This window comes from Mycteria americana, chromosome 2 (genome assembly GCF_035582795.1).
Source record: "Mycteria americana isolate JAX WOST 10 ecotype Jacksonville Zoo and Gardens chromosome 2, USCA_MyAme_1.0, whole genome shotgun sequence".
Lineage (NCBI taxonomy): Eukaryota > Metazoa > Chordata > Aves > Ciconiiformes > Ciconiidae > Mycteria > Mycteria americana.
This window is the reverse complement of record NC_134366.1, coordinates 50,162,409-50,189,755: the sequence shown is the minus strand read 5'-3', so window position 1 is coordinate 50,189,755 and position 27,347 is coordinate 50,162,409. Positions and strand designations below refer to the sequence as shown.

Below are 27,347 nucleotides of genomic sequence, written 5' to 3'. Positions count from 1 at the left end.
AAACCGTAAGCTCAGTCAATTAACATCTGCAGAGACTGGCTAAGCTACAGCCAAGCCATTTTCAGACCGACAGCAGTGTGGACCGACAGCCCATTACCTACGCTGTGGTCTCCTCTACAGGAGAGATATCCCATTATAGATGTATGGGAAATGTCTGCACGAGCAAGCTTTGTGGCTGCATGAGCAAGTTTCCCTGAAATAATGCAACACATGGGTTTAAACTGCATTGACTACGCGACACTGCTAGCTCCTATTCTGTTTGAGATGCACAGCAACCCACCCATCAAGAAAAGTAAATTCATATTAGATAAGAAAAAGAGATTCACCAAAGCTGAGTTAACATTGTCCAGGCTACATGCCTACTGTCAGACCATCAGTTGTTCCCACTTGCTGACACAAAGAAACTGCCCAGAAAAGACACGTAAACTACTTGGGCACAACAGACCAGCATCTGCTGAGGAATTAAGCATCCATCTTGCAACCTGCTCCAAATAGCTGCATTAAATTACCTTTTGACATTTTTGTCTACTACCAAACAAGCAACTTCAAATAGAAATACGCACCCTGTCTGTTAGTACAGTACTTAAAATGAAAACTAAAAATGAAGCAGAAACGTATGCAAAAATACCCAGGAGGTGTTAAATGTTGTGATAAAGATTTTAGCTTTTAGGTAGACCTTACATTTGCCCTTTTATTAACCTATAACCGCACAGAGCTTCTGGTTTCACCTTCTAAGTCTCAACTAGCATTCAGTCAAACACAACTTACTATCACAAGCAGCTCCCATTGGTATGACAAACACTATTGCATCAGTGAGACAGCGCTAAGAGCTACGCTGACAGAGTCGTAGAGTTTGAAGGACCGGATCTTTATTGCACATGGGGCTGCCTTTTCAGAGACATATGAATTAACGTGTGGCTCCCCTTATGATGACTCTTATCACTGAAATGCCTATAACACTATACAAAAGACTTATTTGTTGCTTTCACTAAGCGAAGAAAAACACGGTACTCACTAAAGCCTTGTTATCTACACCACCAGGCATCAGAAGCCGTCACTCGCTGCACCCCGCCAGCCCCTTCTCTGTGATTCCACTTTATTAGAACAACCATGTGAGTTTGGGCTCCCTTCCTACAGATCTGACATTGCGCACCTTTGCTGTGTCAGGAGTCTGGCACACAATCGCTCTCTCACGCACCAAAAAATGTAGTTTATTTTTTCTAAATCAGGATCAAAGGAAAGAAATCTAAACGAGCTCTGGTGTCCACGCGGCATCCCTCACCAGCACACAAGCAGTGGGAGAGCGCATCAGAGAGCAGACTGTTGCCTCCTCCCCCGTGCCTATGTTTTCTTGAAGATTGTTTTCTAATGAGCCATCGTGAGCGCTCGCTTCTTCCTAAAAATTACTTTTCAGAAGTACTCCAGTAATACTTAGAAGCTGCTGTTTAAAACCCAGTCCAGATTACTTCCCATTAACATGTTAACTCACCACCCATTTCAACCAAACTGGCACAGCAGAGTGCCATGGTTTCAACACAGATTATTCCCGATGCTGAAGTCGCAACTGCCCTACGGTCCCATCGGACAGCCGCAGCCAAATGCCGGGCGACCACGGCCACCTCCGAAGCGAGAGGGTCCGCTCCACTGTCCAGCCGCTCATCGACAGACACGTTTCATCACTGCAACTCATTAACAGATTACAGGACCCCGTTTCATCACTGCAATTCAGTAACAGATTACAGGACCCCGACGAAATTGCTGGAGGCTCCTCCGATGTTAAATTTCCTGCCGAGGGGATGTTACGCTGCTCTGAACGGCCGCCGGAGCAGACCTAAATCACGTATTTAGCCCTGTATTATTTAACGTCTTTAGCCTCGCAGTATTTAAAGACCAGCGCTGGAAGCCGGAGGATCAGCAGGAGGCGAGGGGCGAGCGGGAGCCCACCGCCCCTTTTCCGACCGATGCCAACAGCTCCAGAAGACGCCGCTACGGGACGCGACCCACCGCCCTGCACGCCCAGTCCCTACCCGGGGCGCCGGCGGAGGGAAGCCTTGGCCGGCCGCGCCACCCCTCCGCGCCCGCCCCGCAAAGGGGCTACGCGGGGAGCGGGCGCCGGGCGCACCGGCAGGGCCGGGGAGCGGTTGGTGGCGCGGCGCAGGCGGCGGGCGCGGCCCCCGCCTCAGCCCCGGCGGCGGGATGGCCGCGCCGCGTCGCTCCCGTCAGGCGGCCGACGGCGGCCCGCTCCCGCCCCCCTCCGCAGCGCACACCTGCCCGCGCGGGCGCGGCGCGGCGCGGCGGGCCGCCCCCCCCGCTGTCAGTCGCACCCACCTACCCCACAGGCCGCCGCCGCCGCGGGTCCGGCGCGCGCCCCGCCGCCCCCACGCCGCGCGCGCACGCCGCCACGCAGCGCCGCGCCCCGCCGGCCAACGCTGCCCCACGCGGCGCCGCGCCCCATCCGCCCCGCCGCACCGGGGAGCCCGCGCGCGGCAGCGGCACGGCCCCCCCCCCCTCCTTCCCTCCCCCGCCGCCCCTTACGCTGGCTCGGCGAGGAGGTGGGGCGGCCGCCGGGAAGAACCAGGAAGTGAGCGGCGGCGGGAGGCAGCGCGCACCCCTGCCCTTCCCGTCCCTTCCCTTCCCCGCCCCGCCGCCGGGCGCGGCGCGGCGCGGCGCGGGGGGCTCCCCGGCCCACGGGCGGGCACCGGCGCCGCGCCCGGCGGGGCTCGGCCCAGCCGCCGGGGTGCCGCAGGGCCCCGTGTGACCGGGGCGCGCCTGTGCCTAGTGCGCGTTTACGTCTCAAGCGTGCGGGGGGGGGGGGGGAGGGCGGGAAATGCGGTTTTTGTGAGGGAAAAGCCACCGTTTTGTTTTGTTTTGTTTTGTTTTACACGGGGAACAGATGGGCTTCGCTGCGCACCTCTGAGCCCCGGGCGAGTTCGGGTGGTTTTGGTTTGCAGGTACGGAAAGTCCTACGGCACGCAGGAGGACGGAGCGTACGGCTGCAGGTGGAATCGCGTCCAGGCACCTGCTTGTTCGCAGGCAGAGCAGTTGTGAAGTTTGCTTGACGTTCTCCACGTCGAGCCGCTGCTTCCAGCGTTTGCAGCCCGGGCAGGCGTTAGTCACGGGGCGCAAGTTTTTACATTCCAGGTGGTTCCCTCAGGCTGGCTTTATTTCAGCCAACGTACGCCGTCCATTTACCGTAATGAGGTTAGAGGAAAAGATACTGTCCGTGTTAAAAAAAAAAAAAAAAAAAACACAACAAAAAACGACTGGCATTCTTTTTGTCTGAGAACCTTCACCGTTGCCTTGCGTTGGAGATGGAAGTTGGAACGCACTAGGAAGCACTCTTTAGAGCAAGACGATGCCTTCTGCCATCCCAGAGGAAAAATGAGCCAGACCTGGGCTTCTCCAGCCTTTGGAAAACTGCTGTTTGCACGTAAACAAGATCTGCTAGCTGAGCTTCTGGACTGTGCAAGAATTGGACTCGCATTAAGTAGACTCCAGGCTGGGATGGCAGAGGGGGGAAAAGCAAGAAAAAAAAAAAAATCACTCTTTCCTTCCAGTTGGAACTGTTAGCTGCTGTGGGCTGCGCCGTGAGACAGGCAGGACTGGGAGCCAGAACATGCCCGTGCTCTCACTGGGAATCACAGGGTGCAACTGCATTAATGCTTTATTTCAGATCAGGAATTCACTTTTACAAGGGAGTTTCTAATTTCTCCTTACCATAGTTTGGCTCACACTGTGGTGTTGAAGAAGAATCGCACTGCGGGGGCAGACGAAGGGTCCGTCTGTGCTGGACAGCAGCATTGGCAGATGCTATTTAGGGAGAGCATGTGAACCAGGCCCCTTTTCTCCACGGGCACTGCCTTTGCCTGGCACTCCCCTGGCCCAGGGAGGAGGCCTGGCCCTGCTCACCTCCTCAGGGTCAGCGGGGAGGGCAAGCTACCCAAGCCTCAGCTCCCAGCTCCGTCAGGCTCCATCGCTGGTTCTCCTCGCTAAGAAGCAGTAAGCGATCCCCACGCAACAATCCTGGCGTGCAGAAACCCGACTCCTTTTGGATGCAGGCAAGCCATGGGATGGATCCCAGAAATGCATCCGCTCTGCTCTGACTGCTAATGGATGCACAGCCCGCTAATGGGACCAGACCAGCGCTAGCCCAAAGTAAAACCTCCAAAATGTCTCCCACTCTTCACGTTTGCTCCCACTGCATCATGCCACCCACTCAAGTAGGCACAGCCAGAAATGCTCCGTACATTTGATTGAGCAAGGAGACTGAGAGACGAGAGCTAGAAACGCCTGGATAAACTCTGGCCATGTGCTGTGTAATCCTTGTAAGCCATGGGTCATTCTCACCCAAACAAGCATCAGCATGAAGTCAGATAGTAACTTTTAAAATAATTTGAAAATTATACACAAGAGCTGTGCAAAAAAAGCGTGAAACTTACGACATTAACCACTCTTGTTATGCAACTTTCAATTAAGGCTGTCAAAAAAACCCCCAAACCCTTATTGTTTTAATATATAGCATGAGTTTTTAATTACATTTCCCATGCTACTTTCCCAGGGATATCTGGCACAGGACCAACAGCACTCTCCTAATGAGAGCATTTTATTTCTTCCCTGCTCCTGTGCCACCCTGCCCCGTGTGCTGCACCTCGCTCGGACCTTTCTCTGAGGTAAAAACCTCTGCATTTCCTCGTTTTTCTTGCGGGGTTGATCACTACGCGAGCCCTTAGGTATTTTCACAGCCTCCTTCAGGAGCTTTTACCATGGCACAGGGCGGGCAGAGAGCGGGCACTGCCCCTCTGCTTTACCACGAGCGTCAGCTTCTTGGAGGGGGCCGTTTTTCAGGTTGCGGGGTGCTCAGTGGGCACCACGTCCAGCGCTCTGCGCCGACTCCCTGTGAAGGCCTTCCGTGGGGAGTTTACGGCCGCACACCCCACCTTGCCTGTAAGAAGGGGGAGATCCCGACGTGAGGTCCCCCCTCGCCGGGCGGAACGGCAGTTATGGCGACCCGGCCGCTTTCGTGCCTCGGGCGCGCGGGAGCGAGGCAGTGCGCAAGCGCAGGGTCTGCCCTCCGCGCCAGGCCCGCCCGCCGCCGGGCGTCACGCGGGGCTGGAGCGGCGCGCGCCTGCTTGCTCCCCGCCCCTCTCCGTGGTGTCGCGGCGGCCGTTGCCAATAGCGGCGGCGGCGGCGGCGGCGCGCGGGCGCCGGAAGCGGAAGTGCGGGAGCGCGGTGTCGTCCGGCGGTAGGAGGCATGGCGTCCGTGGTGCTGAGCGAGGCGGAGAAGCTCTACATCGTGCATGGCGTGCAGGTAGCGGCGGCGGCGGGCGGCTTGCGGGAGGTCCCGCTAGCCCGGGGCGGCCTGGAGGCGGCAGCCTCCACCCCGGGGAGCGGGAAGTCATTCGGGTCAGCTCGGCCCGGCCCGGCCCGGCCCGGCCGTGCCTATGGCCGGTGGTAGCGTTGCCCTGTGAGGCGTGGGGCAGGGTCCTTCCCCTGGGGGGACACCCCCCTCCGGGACTGCTCCCTGTGAGCGGGTGTGGGGCGGAATGAGTTACAGTGTAGGTTGGGGATCAGGGAGGGAGCTTTCCATTGCCTGGTGTCTAGGGGGAAATCTCTGGGGTAGTAATCATCTCAGCACGCTGAGAACAGAGCACCAGAACAGAAAGCAGGCTGAGAACAGGACGTGGATTTGTTTTTTTCATTTCTTGTCGTTCTCTTTCCCCCTCTTCCCTTGCTCTTTCTCAAGTTTTTGCCGTTGCATAGAGTTTTATCCTGTCACTAAGCTGAGGAACAGTGAGTGGACCAAGGAAGAAGAGTGAAGGATGTGTGGGGAGAAATGCCAAAGATAAAAGGACTGTATTTTCTGCAAAGTACAGAAACTGCATTTTACTGCAAAGAAAACTACTTTTATGGGGATGTATAGTATCTGAGGGTGCATAATATCTGTTTTTGAAATACAAACAGACGAATGCGTTTGGAAGGCCGGTGGGTTATTTTTGTCTGCTGGGTCCTAATTACATATATAAAAGTACAGAACTTGAGTATCCCAAGAAACACCCGTGTTGTGCTAGGTAAAGTACCTTTTAAAGCCAAGACCTTTACACTTTTGTAGTTCGAAGCTTTCTGTTGAAACAGGATGGAAGTAGTGCAGGAGGTCAGGTCTGTCTGCAGAGAGCTTGTTGCAAGCTCGAGATAAATGACAGGTGAATGGAGAAGTACAGTTGGTTCTGTTGTGAGTGACTCTTAGTGTGTGAGACTCACACTCTTAGAGTGACTCAAATCACGGATTCTTTTTTTTACTTTTCATTACTGATTCCCTCAAGCACTGCATATTGATTGTTCTTTTCAGGAGGACCTTCGTATAGATGGTCGTGGCTGTGAAGACTACAGATGTGCAGAAGTAGAAACAGATGTTGTATCAAACACAAGTGGATCTGCAAGAGTAAAGCTGGTTGGTAAATGTCTTAAGGGATCACATACCTTGCTGATGAGAATTCTGGTTTATGTGACTAGTTTTAAGATAAGCTAAGGCTACTTGTAGATGCGTTTGTGTGTGTAATAAAATGTGTGTATATATAGCACTAACTGGAACTAAAGGTTAAGGAAATAATGACAGGATATTCATTCAGGCTGGCTTAACCTACTTAAGCTAGATTTACTGTGAAGTACCTGAAAAGCCTTCAATCTGAACTAATCTACCATTTAATCTTGAAAAAAATGAAATTGTTGTTGTGCCTAATCACCGCAAAAAAATAATTTTGTTCCTTTAGAGTAAAGCAAAACTACTTCTGGCATGTGTTGACTTTGAAGAAGATAAATATAATGTGCAATATTATAAAGGTTCTGCAGATACAGCTGTTTCCAGAACCAAAATGACAGAGAAAGTCATGGATAAGAAGAGTGTCTTTCTAACCTAGAGAAAGCTAATATGCATGGTAATTATTTGAAGAAACATCTTAAGCTTAACATTGTTCTTCTAAAGCCTTTCCATTTTTAAAAAAAAAACTAATGTGATTTTAAGTTCATTCTGATAGAATGATGGGTGCAGATAACTGAAAGGTAGAAATGTCAGCTTACCATAGACATTTAAATTAAACAAGTAGTTTTGTGAATATAATTCTAGTTGTGTGATATGTTTTTGTTTTAACAGGGACACACTGATATCTTGGTAGGTGTAAAAGCTGAAATGGGGACACCAAAGTTGGAGAAACCAGATGAAGGTTACCTGGAATTCTTTGTTGACTGGTTAGTATACTAAAAGAGAAGGAGGTAAATCTAATATTTGGAATAAATGACTAATCAGATCTTACCATTCTTTTGAAGTTTATATCTTCATTCAACTAACCTCCCATAAGGGTCTGAGTAATAGAAACAAGTTATTCTACTGTTTCAATAGTGGTGAATGTCCAGAAATTTTCTGCTGGTTCTGCAGACCCAAAATAAGCAAAACAATAGGAGTTAAAGAATGATATCAGGTTAAAAAAAAAAAATCCCAAATTGCATAGCATCACTGCAGCTGGAAAAGAGTAATGTTCAATTGCACATGCGTTCAACATGACTTCATGACTACAAAGTCAATCATCTCTTTTACAATGATAGAATAGAAAGAATCTCTTTCAAAAATGAAGTATTCCAGAAGAAAATAATTGACCGATACAGGTTGTACTTTAACTGTACTTAAAGGATTTTGCTTACTTTGTCTTTGGAAGCAGTGGAAAAAGTTTGAAGTGTGTTTTGTACAAAACCATTTGTTTTTTAAAAAAAAATCCTCACTGTAAACTTCAGATGCAAAAGTTAAGTAGAAAATTTAGTTATCATATTTATCAGTGAATCAGTATTTCATTAACTAAAATGTTATTTGTTTTTAATCGTATTTCTGGCTTTGTGCAACAAACGGACTATGGCTTATCCTACCAGTCTTCATAGTGCTTGAATTATGAAGGAAGCTAGAAGAAAACTGAGAGCTCTTGTTTTCAGGTCGCTCTGAGATAGCATAGTGACATCTCAATGGTATTCCAGACTGTTTGCTGTCTGAAACTACAGTATCCATATCTTGCAGACTTCCTAAAACTGTTCTTTATGAAATCATGTGTTTTGGGAAACTCTCATAAAAGCCTTGGCACTGTCAAATTAGGTTTTTTGCATGTGACCTTTTTTATTTTGGTTAAAACAAAAAAATGTTGCTACTCTGACATTGAACCAATATACCGTTAGTAAAGCTAAGGTATGAGAGCTACTAAGTGTATATCTGATAATTTTTCTGACCTAGCTGGCTACACCTGCCTTAACATTTGTGTATCTCTCACATTATGCAGCCTTTTCTAAGACTGCTTCTATACATCACAATGTACTACTTAACTGTGGAAACTTATGGTTTGTAGGGGGAAGGACTCACCTATGAATTAATGATTTACCTATGGTTACTGTTCAAAAAATATCAGATAGGAAGATGGTCTTCTCAAATGTGGTCCTGCTGTTAGAGGGGATCTGAGCTTGACTACTTTATAACATTTGTGTATGAAATATCCTAAATAGTACCCGCTTTGTTCTGGTGGTTTCCATATGAAGAAAGTCCAATGACAGCAGGGACATTTCCTTACTAAAACAAGTGGACTGTGGGGATATTGCAATTCTGTGACACTTCTTTCGTATGTAAATAAATGTTAGAAAAACTTTAACTCATTAGGTTAATGTTAGGTTGTATTTTCTAACTGTTCATCTCTGCTTCATAAGATGGGAGGGAGATGTGCAGCAATATTGTGCAAGATGGATCTTGTCAGTTCTATAAATAGGTAATCCTTACTTTCTGTGACAACGCAGACCAAAAGCCTAAATTTTAGGGAAGAGTAGTCACTTCTCGTGTGCTTGTGCCACCAGGGAAAGGTGACATCTAGCTTCCAGAAAGATGCAGAATACAAAATATGAAGTCGGAGCAGCTTGTTCTCTGTAAAGGGAAATGAGATGCTGTCGGTACTCTGATGCTTTTCCAGGCTGCCACTGGGTGGTAGTAACTGAGCGTAGTTTGATATACTGCATCTTGTGGTGAAGTTCCTGTATGTTCTGCTTGGCTTTTATATTGTTGAGACTAAAAATAAAAACTCAGACTGCAGTGTTAGCTACCTTAAAATGCTTGTTTCCCCAAACTTTCGTGGTTTCTTGTACTGCTGAAAACAGTCACTTGTTGGATCGTGTATATAATTCTCTGCCCCAGAATTCCATTTCTCTTCATTCTGCTCTGAGTCCTTATCCTGAAATCTGAGAAGTACATTTAGTCTCATTTTGAGACAGACTTTAATGCTAGTCTCTGGAAGAGATGATTTTTGGGGCACTGATTTGTGATACTAGAAATTAATTATCATAGAATAAGTCCATGTGCTGTGTGATGTCCTTACTGCCCATCAGCACCAGAGAAGACAGTAATCCTGGTCATTGATGTTGAAAGACTGCTGTGTCTGCTTTTCTCATGTTTGAGTTATGGGGCTGTTCTAATACTGACTTGTTAGGAGTTTTTTGGTTTTGGTTTTTTTTTGACTGAAGCAAGGATTTATAATTTTCAAAGTGTAAGAAATAAAAAAAAAAAAGCAGACAAATCTGAATTCCTTGAATGCCTTAGATTTTGTTACGTTCTGTTCAGGAGTAGAAATTCTGTGCTCCACTTGGCCACTACTAAGTTCTTCCTGTGCTTCATAAAACAAGTTTTTTGGCATTTTTTTATTAGTGTGCTAGACAACACTTTTTCGAATTTTACCTGGTTAAGTTACTGCAATAGTCTGTGAGTATTGGGTGGCAGTATTTACCATATAGTTATTATAATAGTACCCTGCTAGCATTACTTTTTTATTTCACTTTGATTGCAAGGAATTGAAGTGTTACAATAATAATGGAATTAACATGCAGTGAAACTTGCAATAATATTCCAGTTGAGTCTTATGATCTTCTTACTTGCTGTCAAAGACAGTGGCCATTTATAATTAAAAACTACATTAGATAAAACTTCATGTTTAGAAATAATAATGAGGTATAGACTGAGGTTTGTATAATTCTCTTCAACTTACCATAGGAATCATAATGCTTGCATAACCATACTTTGAACAGGATGGTTTAAACAGATTGATCTCGTTAACTTGCATAAAAGCTGCTTCCATGGATAAGTGCTTGTTTAATACAACCTAAAGGCCTGACTCATCAGATTTCCAGAATTAAGTTATACGTAGATATGGTCCTATCTTATAAAATTGTTGTCCAGTATTAACGCAACTGCAAATAACAGTCACGCTTGCAGCGCTTATTCATGGGGCAAGTGTAGCTTGGAAGCATAGGTCAGTGCTTGATTGGCAGTAATTTAGTTATTTTTTTAAGCATGTATAGTGTTGTCTGGTTATAGAAGCAGCAAATAGCTTCTATAAAATTCAATAGCTCTTCCTGGTATTCTGGTTTTCATCAGTTCTGCAAAAGGGCAAGTTGAGAGAATTACTGTGAGGTAAGGATTTCCCTCATAGGCGCTGCAGTCTTATTGATACAGTTCACTTGATGATTTAAGTCATACCTACATAATGTGGATCTTTAGTTGTTGTTTTTTTAAAGGTGAAGGGATTATATTCCAAGACTTTTGTTTTCTGCTGTATGTTTGCATTCCTGTGGTGTTCCTGTTGGAAGAGCTAAGAGTTTGTATCAGCATATAAACACAAAACAGACATGAGAAATTGGCCGGGAGAATACAAGGCTTTGCTATTACAGATTTTGAACATACCAAGCTACTTCTGTGGAAGCAGCTCCTTTCCTACATTCTGTAATGAGAAATTAATTTGGGGGAGGTCTGACAAGTTTATTTAAAAACAAGATCTGCAATGTGTGCCATGGACCCACTGCTTGAGAATGCTCTTGCCCTCCCTATAAACCAGAGGTTGGGTTCAGAATATTTGTTATTTTGTTGTAAATGCATCTGGACATTTCTGCTCTATTTCATTGTGACTTGGAGGTGGGGGTTTTTTTGTTTGGTTGTTTTTTTTGGGGGGGGGGGGGGGGGGGGGTTTAGGTTTTCTTTTATTGTTAGAATTTTGTTCTTAGGTGCATACAAGGCCTCAGCACCCAAGGACTTTCTTGCATGACTGCTCATAAACAAAGTTTGTTATGTTGGAATCAGGGAAGTGAAGACCACATGTTTTTGTCAGATCCCTTCTGGAAAAAATGTTCTTTAGTTGCTGCTCTCCATAAGCTGCAGTTGCTGAAAAGAATGAGCTGCTGTCTGTAAGTGGCTTGATAACAGACAGTACACTCAGTAAAGAAATTACCAATTAAGGTCAGGTGGTCATATCGCTTTAAAAAAATGCATATTCTACTTGTCATATCGTCACATCTTTCTCTTAGCCACTTTCCTATCTTATTAATTTAACATTCAGCTCTAAGAGGCTGTCTCGTTAGCTGTTCTGAACTTGGTACAGATTTCTCTCACTTTTTTATTTTTGAAAGGATTGAGATGATAGAAGATGAGAGTGCTTAAGAAATAATCTCTGAGAGAATTCACCAACTTTAATATTGTAACTTGGGAACTGAAGATAGTAGTGGAATTTAATTAGTATCAGAGTTTGTAGCAAAATGTAGGTATATTATCTGCATCAAGACATTTTCTTGTGCAAAATGGAAGTAATTTCTTTACAGATAGGATGCTTATTCTTGTACAAATAAATCTGTAGCTATTTCTAATGCTTTATATTTAAGAAATGTTCTTTGGGTATTGGCCGCTTCAGAAGTGAAAGTATTTTTTCTTTCTTTATCTAGTTCTGCAAATGCTACTCCTGAATTTGAAGGCCGGGGAGGAGAAGAACTTGGCACAGAGATAGCAAATACACTCTACAGAGTGTTTAGCAGCGAGAGCAGCATAGACTTGAAATCAATTTGTATTAATCCCAGAGAGCACTGCTGGGTTCTCTATGTTGATGTATTGGTAAGTAAGGAAATGAAAACTGAGATTCAAGGAGGTTTTTCAAGGTGCAGACTGACTTAGCATAACCATGTGTATTTTCATATAAAAAAAACTCATAATGTGATATAATGCTTCACAGCATGGATGGCCATTTTCCTGTGAATCTACCTATAATAGTTAATCACTACTTCCAGCTTGCTCTTTTTCTACTCTTCTTGATGCCACTGCTCCACTGCAGAGCTAATAAAACACTGAATACTCCAAATTTGTCTCAGATAAAAATCAGTGACCTTATACTGACAAGGAAATTGCTACTAAAGAAAGCTAAACTTTTTTCCAAGCTAGATATAAAAGCAAATGTATCATTCTAATGAATGTAAGTTAGCATGGGTGTATGTAACATAACTGTCCATCCTCTTTGCATTATTATCAGTACTAACTCAGTAAAGTAAAACAGAAACTTTTCTGGCAAAAGTTATGTTTGGCCTAGGCACTTTTTGATGAAAGTTGTATACATGTATTGAATGTAGAAGAGAAAGTGAATATTTGTTCCCATTAAAAAATGGAAACTGAATTTTATGCATATAAATCTTGTGCACGCAGCAGCTCAATTTCAAAACTATGCTGTATTTAAAGCATTCTGTCATGGGAATTTAGTAGAAGTCTGCAAGTCAGACTCTCCTGAGCATTATTTCCAATTCTTATTGGTCCAAAGTTGAGTTTCTATTTGTCAAATTGTAACTGAAAATATGTTGAGAGATCTTACTCACAGGAATCCATTAATGTCTATGAAATGATTTGCAAAATGTTAAGCTGTGTTGCAGAAAAAAAATAAATGCAGGGTTTTGTTAAACAAAACAGGAACATCCAGACTAAGACCTAAATAAATGTGCAAATTAGTCCGTTAGGTGTTTAAAAAGCAGTAGCATTAGCCTAATTATAGTAGATATGGTACACAGTGTGACTTAGTCTGCATACAGAATGATCAAATATGTACCACTGCTGAGTGCTTTAACAGTCCCAGTCACCAGCTTATTGGAGCTTGGCATAGTTTAATAGAGAATGAAGTGTTAGTTCTGAGAAATCACAGTGGGGCCTTTAGTTACTAGGTAATTACAAGCAGAGGTATAGAATATTAAATGTTGTGCTTATTTAAGCAATGTACTGCTTAACATTGCATAAACAAAGACTTTCATAAAGCTGACTGCTGCAGAAGTAGTTCTGTATAGCTTTTGTAGGAGATATAACTGGTCATTACTTGGTTCTTCCTGGTCAAGTTGTTGATAGTCCACAGCTACAGAGAAAAATAGCCTTGGTATTTTTATGCTACTAGTTGTATCGGAGTTATGAATGTCAAGACCTATGTTATGTGATGAATTTTACATTTAGCTTTCTTTACAGTGCCAATAAAGAATCTCTTGTAGGTTCATAATTAGGACTCTAAACTTGATGAGTCTCTTTAATGTCATATTCTGCAGGGATTTTGTGTGTGAGCATTGAAGAGCTGCTGGTGTAGTTAGAACAAGATACTGTTAACGTTTGTCTCTCATTCTGTTCCCCCCCCCTCTTTTTTCCCACCACAGGCCTCTGTATTTTCACATTTTTGAGGTATTTGTACTATTTCCTTTTTTAAATAGAAGACATGTATATCACATGTGATAGTTTATATTTGATGTAGGTGCTTGATACCTACAGATGTTCCTGAAGCTACTCTTGCTGAATCATTCCTATAGAATTCTCTTTTAATAGTACATGGTGGAAGTATGACACTTGTGCTAATATAAGGTACTACAAGTCATATTATTCATCATTTGAGGCAGGCAGATTCTAAATATAATAACAATGCTTATTGAGAGTCCTTTGGATGATGTTTTCCTTCAGAATTCCTGGAAATTGTTCACGTTGGTGTTTGTGTTCATAGTTAATTTGGAGGGAAAATAAGCCTTAAATCTGTCGTAAGCCTGAAACTACTGGAACCTTGTGGTCAGGTGGGAAGGTACTTGTTTCAAGTCTCTCATTCCAAAAGACAAAAACAAAAGAATGTTACGAACCTGGAGATACTCCATTGCTATGTAATTTAGCCATGCGCACTTTGATCAAAGCATCTATATTCAGCTCCTATGTGTAAACAAAATTTGAGATATGCAACCTCAAAAGAGAAAATAGTATATTTTGCATAGTCATGCAGCTTATTGATTAAAAACATCTCTCAAATATTTTTTAATGGTCAGTGTACTTGGGAGGTGCTATAATTGTGTACAGTCAGACTGGAAAGAAAATAACTTCAGCTATACACACTGCAAAGATACAGACATATGGACACTTATAGATATGTTCCAAAGGTCAAGAATATACACCTTGAACTTTCAAAATACATGCATTCTTTCTAATAATAGAAGACATTCCACTTCCAAAGAGTAGCTCATGAATGTGGAGATACACGGTACTGCAAAACTATAAGCCTGTTCTCACCCTCTCTGTCTTTCCCTCAGTTTCTTTCCCCTTCTAAGTCATTGATGTCAGAAATAAGCTTTGAGGCATTTTTGAGGGTGTTTTTGATGCATGTATAGCCTTCTTCACATAATTTGCCCCAGCAGCCTGCAGTGCTGAGCAAGGAGAATCAAAGTGTGCAATATCTTTTCATTCCCTACCCAATCACAGTACATTGTGTGTTGGGCGGGTGCATTATGTTCTGTTGAAATTTTAGCAATTCACTACTGAGCATCCCTCAGAGGATTTCCTCATCTTTTCTATTCCCCCCAGTTTGAAAAAAAGAAAAAAAACCCAAACAAACAACAACTTAGAAATCTGTCCTTTTGAAGGAAAACCTTCTTCTAATAAGGCAAGGTCTACAATGTTTTCTCTTCTTTTCCCACCCCCAATAACTTTTTCATTTGTAAAAGCAGTCCTTTCTAAAGACTCCTTTGCTTCCCACAACTCACAGTTGTGCAGACTTTTAGTCCTTAAAAAAAAAAATATATATATATAATGGGGAGGATCTCAGTACACAGTGCTTCAGCTGAGAAGAGAGTGTTCATTTCTTTTTGGAGGAATTGTTGTACCATGCTTGATACAGGCTGTGTTCCTAGCCTGTAGGCGCCACTGTAATACAGATAAGGCTTTAGAACAGCAGCCTGATCATAAGCCTAGCAACAGTACAGGCACATCCCATTATTGTGTTTTAATAACAAAGATATTGTGGGGCTTATTGTGTTATCCAGTAAAATCCAATAATGACTGAAAGTTGCAAGTTAACCTCTCTGTATCCAGCAGCTGTTTGCACAGAAATAATTTGATCACCTTTGTGTTTAGCTTTCTATCCCAACTTTTTGTCATTCTTTTTACACAATTCAGTCTGTCTTCATAAAAATAAACTGTCTTTCCAGAATATCTGATTTATGGTTTGCTCCCAGTGTGGGAGTTTATCTCATTCTTAAATAGATTTTGAAGAACAATCAGTGCAATCAGTGTTGCACAATTTGTTTTGCTCTCATCATACAGCATAGATTGATGTAATAGAGAAGCATCCGTACGTTCTCGCTGAAGTAGTTTCAAATGCTTACTGGGGATGTGTGTGTTCATAGAATAGTACTGGCAGCTCAGAGTGGAGCTTGTCAGAGAACTAGCACTAGACTATGGCCAAAACATCTTTGAGTTGTCTGTCAGCCTATAGAAGGTATTAGTGGTTATGGGAGCCTTGCCTTTTTATATAGTATGCAGTGCTGTTCTCCTGATCTTCATGGGAAGAAACTAAGCTAGACTCCCTCCACACACTTTAATTCAAATGATAGTGTTATCAACAAGTAGACTTTGACATCAGGATTTCCTTAGATCCTTTTCAGCTGCAAGACAAACCTGCCAATGATGCCTTTTCCATAAAGAATAGAGAATAAATCGTGATGTGCCTTCATAACTGTACCTTGTATAACTAGCTTTTCATACCATGTTCTAGGTGACAATTTGTGTTGCTTCTTTGAAAACAATTCTACCAACTGGGTTTGTCCAGCTGATATTTAAAAAAGACTCCTCTTTGAAATAAAGTATAGAAAATGGATTGGCTTGATTTAACATTAAAGAAAGAATGTGGTGAGTTTGTAAAAAGTATTCTGGTCATAGTCTAGTTCAGAGCCTTAGCACAAGAAGAGTAAGAACACCGGTGGTTTCATTTCAGCTGCTATTATTAAATTTTATCGTTAATTTTATTATGAAGTGCGTTAACTTTTCTATTGTGCATGTATAATACAGTTAGCAGAAATCTTAATTTCCTATCTGTTGTTTATTTTCATAGATAGGCTTTGAAGACAACTTTGTTTTAAAAACCTGTTCTGGTTCTTAATTTTGTGCTGTTTCAAGTAGGTTTAAGTAAAATAAAGACTTGGTTTAAAGGCACTAGTCTGATTTTCTTTTAAAGAGATTCTTTTTTTCCTCCCCAGTTATTGGAATGTGGTGGGAACCTCTTTGACGCAATCTCTATCGCAGTGAAGGCAGCTCTCTTTAACACAAGGTAAAACACATATTTCATGTGAGTGGAAGTGGCATGGGAAGTGAGAGAGAAGTACTGTCTGTGAGCTAAGCATTTTTAATGCTTAATTATTTAAATAAGAAATACCCAAGGCAACTTGCATTCAGATACAAGGGAGGCCATTTGCATGCAAGTAACATGAACTAATGACTTTAAGTTTCTATAATCAAGCGTCATATTGCATTATATGCACAATCAGGCTTACAATATAACTTTTGTTCTGTAGCCTGATCCAGAAAAAATTGTCTTGACCATATGGTTTTGTTGCAAGTAGTTGGAGACCTTTGTGTTGATGCCTTGCGGGTTTAAAATAAGAAGTATTTACTGATATGTGATGCTCCTGAATAAGAAACCCTCTGTCAATGTGACTACTGATTTGTAACTAGCCCTTTTTTCCCCACTTCTGATGTTCTTTCTCATTAACTGTTAGTCTAGAGTTCTTTTTAAAACTAAGAGGAAAAAATGGTGGTGAGAGATTATGGGGAGGGGGAAATGATGTGTCTTTAAAAGAACTTTGCCCCATGTATTTTAATTCAAAGAATGGAAGAACAAAATCTAGTAGAATGAATGATACAAGTGCTCTGTGTGTGTTTTAACGATAACATTCAATAATATTTTTTCTGATGTTTATCTTGATCTGTAGATGAAAGGGAATACAGAGTTTTGTAGCACCCTTGAGAAAGAAACTAGTGAATGGCTTTGCTAAAAAACTTACATAGCGAAAGTAGCTGGAAGAGGTGCAAAAGTTAGACTCTTACAGGCACAAATGTTTTGAAAGTGGATCTCAAATTGTTCTTCAGCTGTGAATTAGAGATCTGCTAAAGTCACTGGCATAATTCTGGCTTATTCATCAGGGAATCAGTGCACAGTACTAGCGCTGGAAAACTACGTGCAAGAAGAAGAGGAAAATACACCTTTGAAGACAGGCGGTATATCAGGATATAAACACTTTAAAAGGGGATAAGGAGAGAATTCATCTAAGATTACAACTTGTATATATTGCTGAGAAATTTCCCATGTTAATCAACTTCTCAACAGTAATTTGTTTTTGTAAATTGTTTTTGTAGCATTGAGAAATACTGTCAGAAATGTAATGGCTCACAAAAGAGTTGACAGTACACTAAAGGGAAGAAATGCCTATGTCTCTGTGTGTGAGCTGCCAGGATGCAAAAGTCGTGTAGTTAAAACAGTTGCTCCCATGTGAGTTGTTTTGCAGATCCAAGGCACGTACTTTATTTACAAGATAACTAGGTCTTTTTTCTTATTTCATCCAGAATCCTAGTTCTGAATAAAGAGATAAGATCATATAAAAAGCAATTAAAATAAATAAATAGAAGAAAATCTCTTCGGGAACATGAGCAACATAGAGAGTGTAATTGTTTTAATGATTCCGCTTTATTTTTATTCTTCTGAAAACTGTATCTTTCATATAATCTTCAATCGGTGGGCGAGCATCCACAGTCTTGTGGAAGTCAGATATCAAATCAAAATGTGGTACAGCATGACATAATGCAGAGCCTGTTGATTTTTGACCTGTGAAAACCCTGTCTATTGGTTTGAGGAGGGAATGCTAGTACGTCTTAATTTCATATGAGCTCAGAAAGTCAAGAGGTGAAATTCAAAGTGAAAACCTGTTGTCCTCATTCACTATTCCTCTCCCTTTCCTTTGGTACCTACTAAGTTTTCTTTGGATTGACACAAGGTTGTTTAGAGTAGCTGCCCTCTCTCCATAAAATATTATTGTCGCAGCAAGACGTCAGTTTGAAGATCACTTCAGATTAAGTGTTCTGAACTTCACTTGACATGTGTGTCCCTCTTCGAGTCTTACTTGCCTTTCATAATCTGTTTACAACCAGGTTTTTGTTATAAGTCTTTTCAGGTCTTTGTCAGCCTTGACTGCAGCCTTGGAACCAAGAGCAGGGAGCTCAAGCTGCTGGGGTTTTTTTGAAGCTACAAATTTTTAAATGTTCAGATAGGCATTTGAAAACCCCAGCTTCATCTTTAAAATCTTGCTCTAACCATTTTTATAATAGCTATGGACACATTTTTCTTTAGAGCTAAGTAAATGCACAATCGTAACTTCAGGAATTTTGCGCAAGAATTATGAGATTTAAATCCTTTGTATGTCTGACCTGACTCATCGTATCCCCTTCAGGCATGGAACAATGACAATATGACTGTTTTAGAGGGAACATTTACTCCTTGGAGTTTTGTATTGTTCATTATGTTTTAAAAACTATATCAAGATAATGTGCAAAAGATATCAGATATCAAACTTTCTTCTTAACTGCGTCTCCAAGGTGCTTAAGGCTGGATTTATCCATGATCGAAGTAGATACTGCAAAAAATGTGCAAGTAGCTACTGTGTCAGGACTTAGCATTAAACTTGATCCTGTGGAATGTGCCTACTTGCAACCAAGGCAACAGAAACTAGGCAAGTTACAAAAACTACAGCGTTTATAACACAATAGCCTTGCAGATGTCATGTTTTTTTGCTGGGCAGCATGGTAGAGGCAGAACTGATGCCTGCTTGCGAGGGTAGAACTGGTTTTGGAGTTGTGAAATCTGGGTCTGCACCACACAGAAAAGAACATTGTTTGTTATGTGACTAAGTCCTGCTGTACAGATTTCTGCCCTGATTAGTTGCAGTAATCAAAACAGAAAAATAGAAGTTGCAAAGTAAACATGTACAGCTAGTTCTTAAGATAAATCTTCATAAGCTGGGAGAGGAAATCTCCAGTTTGCTGGGAATGCTCTTTGTGCTACACTCTCTTTGCCTAGTTTTTCTGTGTATATACCCCCTTTCTGTGCAACTATGATGCTTGTGTCTGATCAACTATCTTTTTGCCTCTGCAATAGTTCTAATTTGTACCTCTCATCTGTTCTTGGCCAAAACAGCTCTTTGCAGGGATTTTTCAGGTATTAATTCTGGCAACTCTTTCTTGCAGACCATATATTGTTCTGGTTTTATAGCTATTTTAGGATGGAGTTAAAAATTGCTTAATCTCACAGATTTTCTTGAAATGTTTGTTCTTTTTTAAGCACTGCTCTGGCATACACGTACACTTCTTGTCTAGGCTGTTGTCCAGTCTGTCTCCATTGTGTAGCTAGAGGGTTAGTCACCTTGTGACTTTATTCCATCAATTTTTAATGGAATACTTTTAACTTGAAAACAGGCTTTGATGCATTTCCAATGAGTTGTTACGTAACTCCGCAAAGCATTTTGAATTTCATTTCAGGAAAAAGTACACATCGTAGTTGTTCTCCTTACTGAAAGTTTTAGTTTTAGCTTGGTTCAGGCCAATGTTCTTGTAGGGAATTTGTTCTCACTGAAGCAGGGTTGGCTGTTGTGAAGTACTTGCCTCTAGGACTCTTATCCACAAATAACTAAAATACTCTTCCAGGGAACAACAAAAATCACTTTGCATTGGTGGGGGAAATGTTCACTAAATCAGTCCCTATCTCCTCTTTTAAAAGAGATTTGGTACAGAACGCACAAAAGCATGTAACCTCCAGAGTCTAGTTATAAAACACAACGCTATGGTAAAAGTAGTAATATAAAAACAGATTGTGGTTACATTCCACATAGTTACTGAAGTTAGCTTTCTAGGGATGTCTTGAAATATTTTATGTTTTCAAGTGCAAATGTGTAAAAGTGAGAGCAGTATGGTTGAGCTGTGTGTGGGCTTTACTGGCCAGTGAAGCAAAGTCTCAGTCAGTACTCCATCCTAGTGGGCACCTGGGTAAATGAGGGTATATAAGACACTGAGGTTCTTGGCTTCTTGAGATACCATCTTCTACTAAATTGTTTTAAATGACTTTATTAATTGTTCTAAGAAAGCAGCATTAAATCATCCTGTAAAACTCCCATTAAATGGCTATAAGAAACACAACATATGTGTCACTGATAAGGAGCCTGTCTAGCTCATTTGTGAGAGAGCTTGTCACTCACAATTGAGAAGAAAGCGTTTCTTGGATTTCTGCCTGGGTTTTTATCCCTGGTGGTTGCTATTGTATATCTGTCCTTAGACCAGTAGAGTCATCTGGCTTCTTAAAGAATAAGAATATCTTGCCAATCTTCCCATCTTGCTAAAGAGAAAGGATTTTGCTAATGTCATCTTTTTCCTTTACCCCAAGTCTCCTTATTGTCATTCTTTCCTGAACAGCTTTACTACTTTTATTTGCTACTGATGTCACAGCTTTGCCAAGCAATGCAATTCTGACAACTTAACTGTTTTCTGCAAGGTTGGGAACCACAGTACAAAAGGATTCAGTCTTGGTAATTTCTCTGCTGTACATCCAGACAGATGTACAAAGAATTGTTCAGAATTGCATTGTGCAAGTTCCAAAAGAATCTCTCCCCATATATTAGTTTAAAAATATCTACCCTAAATATCTTCCTGCTTACAATGTTTTCTTCCTAGTCTCAGTGAGTGAGTTGTTAATACTTCAATAACTTTGTGGATTTTTTTCTAAACATTTAGCCTCAAGTAGAGAGGAAAGGGCACTTCTTGGAGTTGAGACTGTATGACACCTGTATTTGTTATCTGTTCTGGCAATGATTTTGCACATTTTGTTTCCATAGAATACCCAAAGTCCGTGTTCTGGAGGATGAAGAAGGCTCTAAAGAAATTGAACTGTCTGATGACCCTTATGATTGTATTCGACTTAATGTGGATGATGTGCCCTGCATCGTCACACTGAGCAAAGTAAGCCTGACAAATTTCTGACCTTCTACCTGGAGACTTCAGTTTCTATTAACTTCACCTGCCGTTTATTTTTTCCCTAGAGATAAAACTTGTGTTACAGAAATGGTCAGTGTCCACTAGGTATATATTTGTTCATCTCTGGCCTCCTAATTAAGAAGAACTTTTACTGAATAAGAGTTTTTTTCCACCTCTGACTTGCAGATTTCCACTTGATGCATTCTTAAAATGTATCTTCTTGCATGTAGAAGAGTTGTTTATTATCTTTCATCTACTCATCACTCAACATCCAGAGCAGCAGATACTTCAGTATGTTAAAACAAATGGGTATTGTTGTGAGGCACAGAGGTTATGTGATCTGCCTGGCATTACACAATGAGTATTTGTTGCTGGGGACAGAACTCTGTTTTTATGGGTGCAATACTGTCCTTTCCTTTCAAACAGGTTTTTGTTTTCCTTTTCCATATATAGCCCACAACTAACGCAGTTGATTTGCTGGATGCTGCATTTTCCAGTGCAAGAGTTAGTGGTTTGCTTAGTTACCTGGGAGTTTGTCTGACTTATCTTTTAAGCAAGTTTCATAAATAGTAGGAAGGCCACCACTGAAGTGGGGGCTCACCTGAGTCTCAGGATGTGTAATTTTCACCTAGCAGGGAGGAAAGTCCATACTTGGAGTTGAGGGGAAAGGGGAGTCTGGAGTTTCATATAGGTGAAAGGGGAATCTGGAGTTTCATTTAGATGAAAGGATGGTCAGAGAGGAAAACTGTGTGAAATAGTGACATGCTTATCTCACCTCCGTTATTTATGTACACATAATTTGGGGTCAGAGGCTGTTTAAGTACTGTGCAGTCAAGTCAGTCACATGATATTAGGATGGGAGGCTGTAGATAGCCAACAGAGCTACTACTCACAGTTTAACTTCTTAATAAAGAGCTTAGACAACTGCAAACTAACATGTTGTTTTATCACTAACTTACAGATTGGATATAGGCATGTGGTGGATGCTACCCTTCAGGAAGAAGCCTGTTCTTTGGCCAGCCTGCTTATTTCTGTGACCAGTAAAGGTGCCATCACTTCTATGAAGAAGATGGGGAAAGGTAGCCTTGATCCTGAGAGTATTTTTGAAATGATGGAGGTAAGGAGTTTTGAGCAGTTACTGATGATACTGAATGAACTGGAACTTGAGTATGTGAAAAGCTGCAGTAAGGACTTCAAGAGCAGAGATCCTGGTGCTTTTATTAGGTGCACAAGGAGCTTGCTGAAGGTCACAGACAGTTCCTTTGAAACGGAATCTAATATGAATGGAAGTTATCTAAAACTTTTAGACGCCTGAAATGTATGATACTCACAGTTGTTTTAGTCCAGTGCCTCACAGCTGTAAGACTGCAAAGCTTAAGTTGATAAGCTTTGAGAGTATTTTTAGAGAACATGTTCCCTCTCTCATTGTTTCCCTTAAAGACTGAAAAAGCAAAACTTCTAACATGGTAAAATCCCTATAGAAATAGAGACGGTACTTTGAATTGCTAGTGCATTGTGTTCTCTCGTAGCACAACTCGTGTTTTGTGGTAAGCCTACTGTTCTCATTTTACTGTTGTTTTTCTTTGCTCCTTTATTGGGTTTCTGATCTGCCCCTACTCCATGAAAATACTAGTATCTGGATGGTGTTCACATCCACATAAGAATTCCATTTTAAACCTTTCTTCAGGCTCTTCTTAAAACTGTCTTCCAGTATAAATTCTCATGCCTGGGTTTGGCCTTGAGCATGAGACAGAACTGGGTTTTGAACTTGGAGTCAGAATGAAAATTAAATACTTCAAACTGGCTCTGTTTCCTGGAGATCCAGAACTAATTCAGCATGGCTGTACTGAGGAATGCAGAACTTGGAGCCAACTTTGAAAACAGTTGGTCTCAAGTGGAAATTTCATGCTGAGTATATATGGCACTTCACTGTTTCATGATGTCGATCCAGAGTGCTAATCTTGGTGGTACTGGTGGGCTTTTTATTTGCATTCAGAGAGGTCACTTATCCCCCTTACCATCTGTCTAGATGTGCAGGGGGGGCTTATCTTTGACTTGGCATCCTAAAGAAACCAAACTTCCTATGGGCATCTGATGGGTCTTCCTTGGTGGATTTTGCATCCAGTTCTAACTGAATGTCATAGAAAACTTGAGATTTTGGGTCTAGGGCTGCTACAAAGAGATGGGTGCTTAAGTTAGATACAGGTTCATGGTAGAAGCTGGCCCACATGCAAATTATCTGCAGAAAGCTTTGATTGGAGCCCTTATTTTGATCACAGATTTCGCTCTACACTGAGGCTGAAATAGGAAATGAACTTCTGCAGTTCCATTGTATAGCCTACCCCCAAAGGCTGTGCTTGGGATTATATAATGGTCATCTAAACACTGATCAGAGATGCATATGGAAGGTAACCATGGGAAGTCTTCAAACCATCCTACTCTGCTTAAGCGCTTTAGTGAACTTGTCCCTACTTGTTGGTGCAAGGAGCTAAAAGCTTAAGCTGATCACCCAGTGAGTTGTGCTGTCTCTCACTTGCTTTGGAAGAAGTCTTCCCTCCTGGGTGGTGAGCAGTTTGAAGGAGTGAGGGATAAAGCTGATGAGAAGAAACTAAAATGTTTTCTGGGAGGTCAGAGATTATCTGTTTGGCCCTGCCTCAAACTCAGCAGCCTGATTAGGATACCAAGAAAAATAAAAAGGCCTGGGAATGTCCAGTGGAGGAGCTGCACAACCCTTGCTTGACACCTCCATTCCCTAATGATTTGGCTGCAGGTCAGAGAGTGTTCAGCTTTCCCTGCCTGGTAGAGAACAGATGTTCCTGGGATATATCTCTTAGGAAGGCAGCTTCATGGGAAGGTCTTGAGAAACTGCTGGCACTAGGCTTTTCTTACTGAGTTTGTGATCCAGTCTATAAGAGAAGCAAGCAGGAATAAGATGGCAACGGTGTTGTGTATTGTGTCAATACCAAAGGTCTGCACAGTTCCCATTCACTTTGACCTGGTGTGAGTGGTGTTGTCCTACATTTGAGGAGAAGAATGCACAAAGTGTATCACCCCTCGGGACTCCAGGCTGCTGCTGTGATCTTTGTCCCAGTGCAGAGCTGTAACAATTCATGTGTGTGGCCCCCTTGATTTAGCATGAGTCATAGTGTCTAGGATTGACAGCTACCCTGCTGCATTCTGAAGCTCTTTCCAAATTTCCTTTGGTACTATGGGCCATATTCTGTCACCTGGTTCTTCAATTAGAAATGTACCTTATTTTAAGGTTTGTGTGCCCACGGTGTCGGCAATTGTCATCAATAGGTGAAAGAGAGCTTTGTGGTCAGTCGTATGGCAGGCATAGGCTTCGTTGCGTAGATCAGGAGCTATTAAACTCAGTTTAATATAATCTGTCTTTGGCTCTTTAGGGACAGGTGGGCTCTTTTCATCTCTGTATGGAGTCAGTATTTCAGGTCATTTAGAGAAACCCTGGGAAAGCTCTAATAGGCACCACTGCCTTGAGATCTTTATTTCAGCATTGCCCAATGTTTCCCTGTCCTGCAGCTTGCACTCTCTGAGAAGAGTAGAGGTTGGTATCGGAGCTAATCCTGGTGGTTTTCCACTGCTGGAGTTTATTTCTGTAAAGAAAACCTTCTGTTAACTCCTTTAAGGTCCTTGGACAGTACAGAATTGCACATCATAATGAAGGATCTGCCCACAAACTGATTTAGTGATGCAGCCAGTGTGCATTTTGGGCTTCTCTGGCCACACGACAGTGTTGAGCTGGTCTAAATTCAGTCTGCTGATTCTGAGCACATTCAGAAGAGTTTACTGAACTTTGTATTAGTAGGCTGCTTTGCTGGTCAGGTGCCTCTTGTCCTCTGGCAGCTAGCATATTGCTTCATATTGCATGTGCTGGCTAATTTGAATGCGTGCTTGTGCCTGATGTGAAAGTAATTTGTATTCCTGGGTGATCCAGCAGTGCACAGATCTGGTGTTAATGATCATAGAATGCTTCTCTGATGGATGGGAGCACTGCCTTTATGTGTACATTTTTCCAAAACTTAATCAAATTAAAATGAAACTTCCACCACCATTATTTTTCTTCATTAAAAGTGTGTTTTTATTATACCAGCTGGTGTATATTAATTATTAAAGGAAAAATATTTGTCAAGAGGAAGCATTCCGTGAGAGTTGTCTTCCTGTTAATAAGCATATGTCTCAGATTTGTTTTGCTTTCTTTTCATTGCAGACGGGAAAAAGAGTAGGCAAGTCATTGCACATAGCCCTTCAGAAGATTTTGGATGAAGAAGAGAGTTTGGGGACCTCACGGCAGAAAGTTGGATTTCTAGGATGAGTGTTTATTAAATGTTCAAAACTGTTCTTAATTGATTGTGCAATCTTGTCAATTTGTATATAGAAAAAGGATTTTTTTTGTTCCAGTACCTTATCCTTCTGGCTAAGAGGCTTTTAAAATGTTACTAAGCATAAAGCTAGCTACAGTTAAATGTGAATAAGCAAATTTGAGATGTTTTCTGTATGGGTAACTGTCCACACCAAGGAAGTGCACCAGCAGCAATTGATGCAGTTGCCTGGGAAGTGCTTGAGTCTGTTTTCAAGAGTGACTGGAGTAGATTCCACTTAATTCTGTTTGTGTGTGTTCCACTTCTGCAGAGCAGCTGCTGTGTTCTAGAGCATATATGAGGGTGTCTTCAGTAGAGCACAAGCCAGGTTTTGGGCCTCTTGAAATTTTTTTTTATTCACCAGCCAGATGAGAACAGCACTCTGTGGAAGTCTTCCTTCAGATTATCTTACTTTTCTTTGAATAAAATGTGGTTAGATTTTCCTATAAAGACAACGTGGTCTGAAGTTTCTAATTCATATTTTAAACCAAGATTTCTTTGCTTACTAGAGCTCTGCCTGTCCCTTTGGCAAACAATAGTAACCTAGCCAAAACCTCTCACAGTGGCTAAGGAAAAGGGGCATGGCTAAGGTAGAAGGGAAAATAAGTTAATTTTTTAGGAGTTTGATAATTCAGCTGGAAAAGCCTAGTGGCTGTCAGTAATGATCCTTTACAGGGAAAGGCAGAAGATGGCAGATAAGGTATGCAATCAAGTTGTATCACCAGGTCTTCAAAGCAGTGGATTCCCTCCCTACATCAATTGGCTGGCCCAGCAGAGTAAGAGCTGTTTTATTTGTCAGGATAGGAAGAGGCAACAGATGGAAGAAGTCGAAGGAAAAAGTTGATTTTCAAGAAGCTGATATTTCAGCTGCAAGTGTTAGAAGGATTGTTTTGAACAAACATTACGGCAAAAGTTACTACAGTAATCCAGGCATCATTTAGCCCTTACTCAAGCAGCGTTTTCTGAATTTCCTTTTTTAATGTAATAATATCAGATTAAGAACATTCTCTTGTCTGGAATGTGTTTGGTGGGGAGAAGGGGAAGGCTTTTGCTGAAGGAAAGCTGTAGATATAGGGCAAAATATATTACAGCTCGAATTAATAATCGTGATCACATTAAAATACATAGTGTACTTAAAGTCCCCAAATCTCTCCAGCCCTTTTCCTAGAGCTCACTCACATAATTATTCAAGGCGACTGCAATGCTACTGTGTATTTCAGATATGTGTAGCCACTACTATAATGAGCAGGCAGGTTAAAAAAAAAAAAAAAAAGAAAAAATTGTCCAGCAAAATTTGCCCAAGATGTCTATTTTGAAGAGATGGGATTTTTTTCAGTACCTTAAGTAATGTGTTAATTGTGTTATGATAGTGCTATGTAGTAGTACAGGCAGGAAGTGGCAATGATTATACATATCATGTTTAATCACTCCAGTAGGGTTATTCTATGTGAAGCAAAGACTAACCTGACATCAGCTTTACAGTAGCTGTGATCTATTCCTTGCCACGCAAAGCTACTTGTAAGAATGTAGAAAGAAAGAAAACTGAAGGGAGAAAAACCATTTACAGTACCTTAGGCTTACCACTGGCAGTTTTTGTTTGGTCATGTATCGTTTAATGTTTCAGAAAATGGTTACTCTAAATGAGGATTGCAAGTCTTAAACCACAGCCATTCTCTGAATAGCTATTGCCTGTTTTATTACAGATTTGTAGTTGGATACCAAAAGGCTGCCCAGAGTTACTTCCAGGGTGAATTTTGTAACATGGTAATAATAGTGTATTTCTACATAACCTTCCAGCTGAA

At 41.7% G+C, this 27,347-nt stretch overlaps 2 protein-coding genes across 4 annotated transcripts in view; one reads left to right on the top strand and one right to left on the bottom strand.

The window, feature by feature from the left end:
• The window catches only part of ZDHHC3 (zDHHC palmitoyltransferase 3), a 34,508-nt gene extending 31,739 nt beyond the window's left edge, over window positions 1-2,769 (bottom strand). Inside the window, exon 1 of one of the 3 annotated variants that reach the window (XM_075493341.1) lies at window positions 2,536-2,769. The gene's annotated coding sequence lies outside the window, so the exon portion shown is untranslated. Of the gene's footprint in view, window positions 1-2,332; window positions 2,415-2,535 lie in introns of those variants that run through there. The other 2 variants (XM_075493343.1, XM_075493342.1) reach the window with 2 other exon arrangements.
• A 2,396-nt stretch (window positions 2,770-5,165) lies between these two features.
• Window positions 5,166-25,532, top strand: EXOSC7 (exosome component 7). Its single transcript, XM_075493345.1, has 8 exons — window positions 5,166-5,308; window positions 6,347-6,448; window positions 7,148-7,242; window positions 11,776-11,941; window positions 16,354-16,424; window positions 21,028-21,151; window positions 22,128-22,283; window positions 25,395-25,532. Exons 1-8 carry the CDS (start codon window positions 5,252-5,254, stop codon window positions 25,497-25,499), a joined length of 876 nt encoding a protein of 291 aa, XP_075349460.1. The 5' UTR covers window positions 5,166-5,251; the 3' UTR covers window positions 25,500-25,532.
• The last annotated feature ends 1,815 nt before the right edge of the window (window positions 25,533-27,347 follow it).

Excerpts from the sequence above, each read along its gene's own strand:
- EXOSC7 (XM_075493345.1), top strand. The coding sequence starts at position 5,252 with ATGGCGTCCGTGGTGCTGAGCGAGGCGGAGAAGCTCTACATCGTGCAT. Across the intron at positions 6,449-7,147 it reads GATCTGCAAGAGTAAAGCTG|GGACACACTGATATCTTGGT; the intron begins GTTGGTAAATGT and ends TTGTTTTAACAG. Across the intron at positions 16,425-21,027 it reads GCAGCTCTCTTTAACACAAG|AATACCCAAAGTCCGTGTTC; the intron begins GTAAAACACATA and ends TTGTTTCCATAG.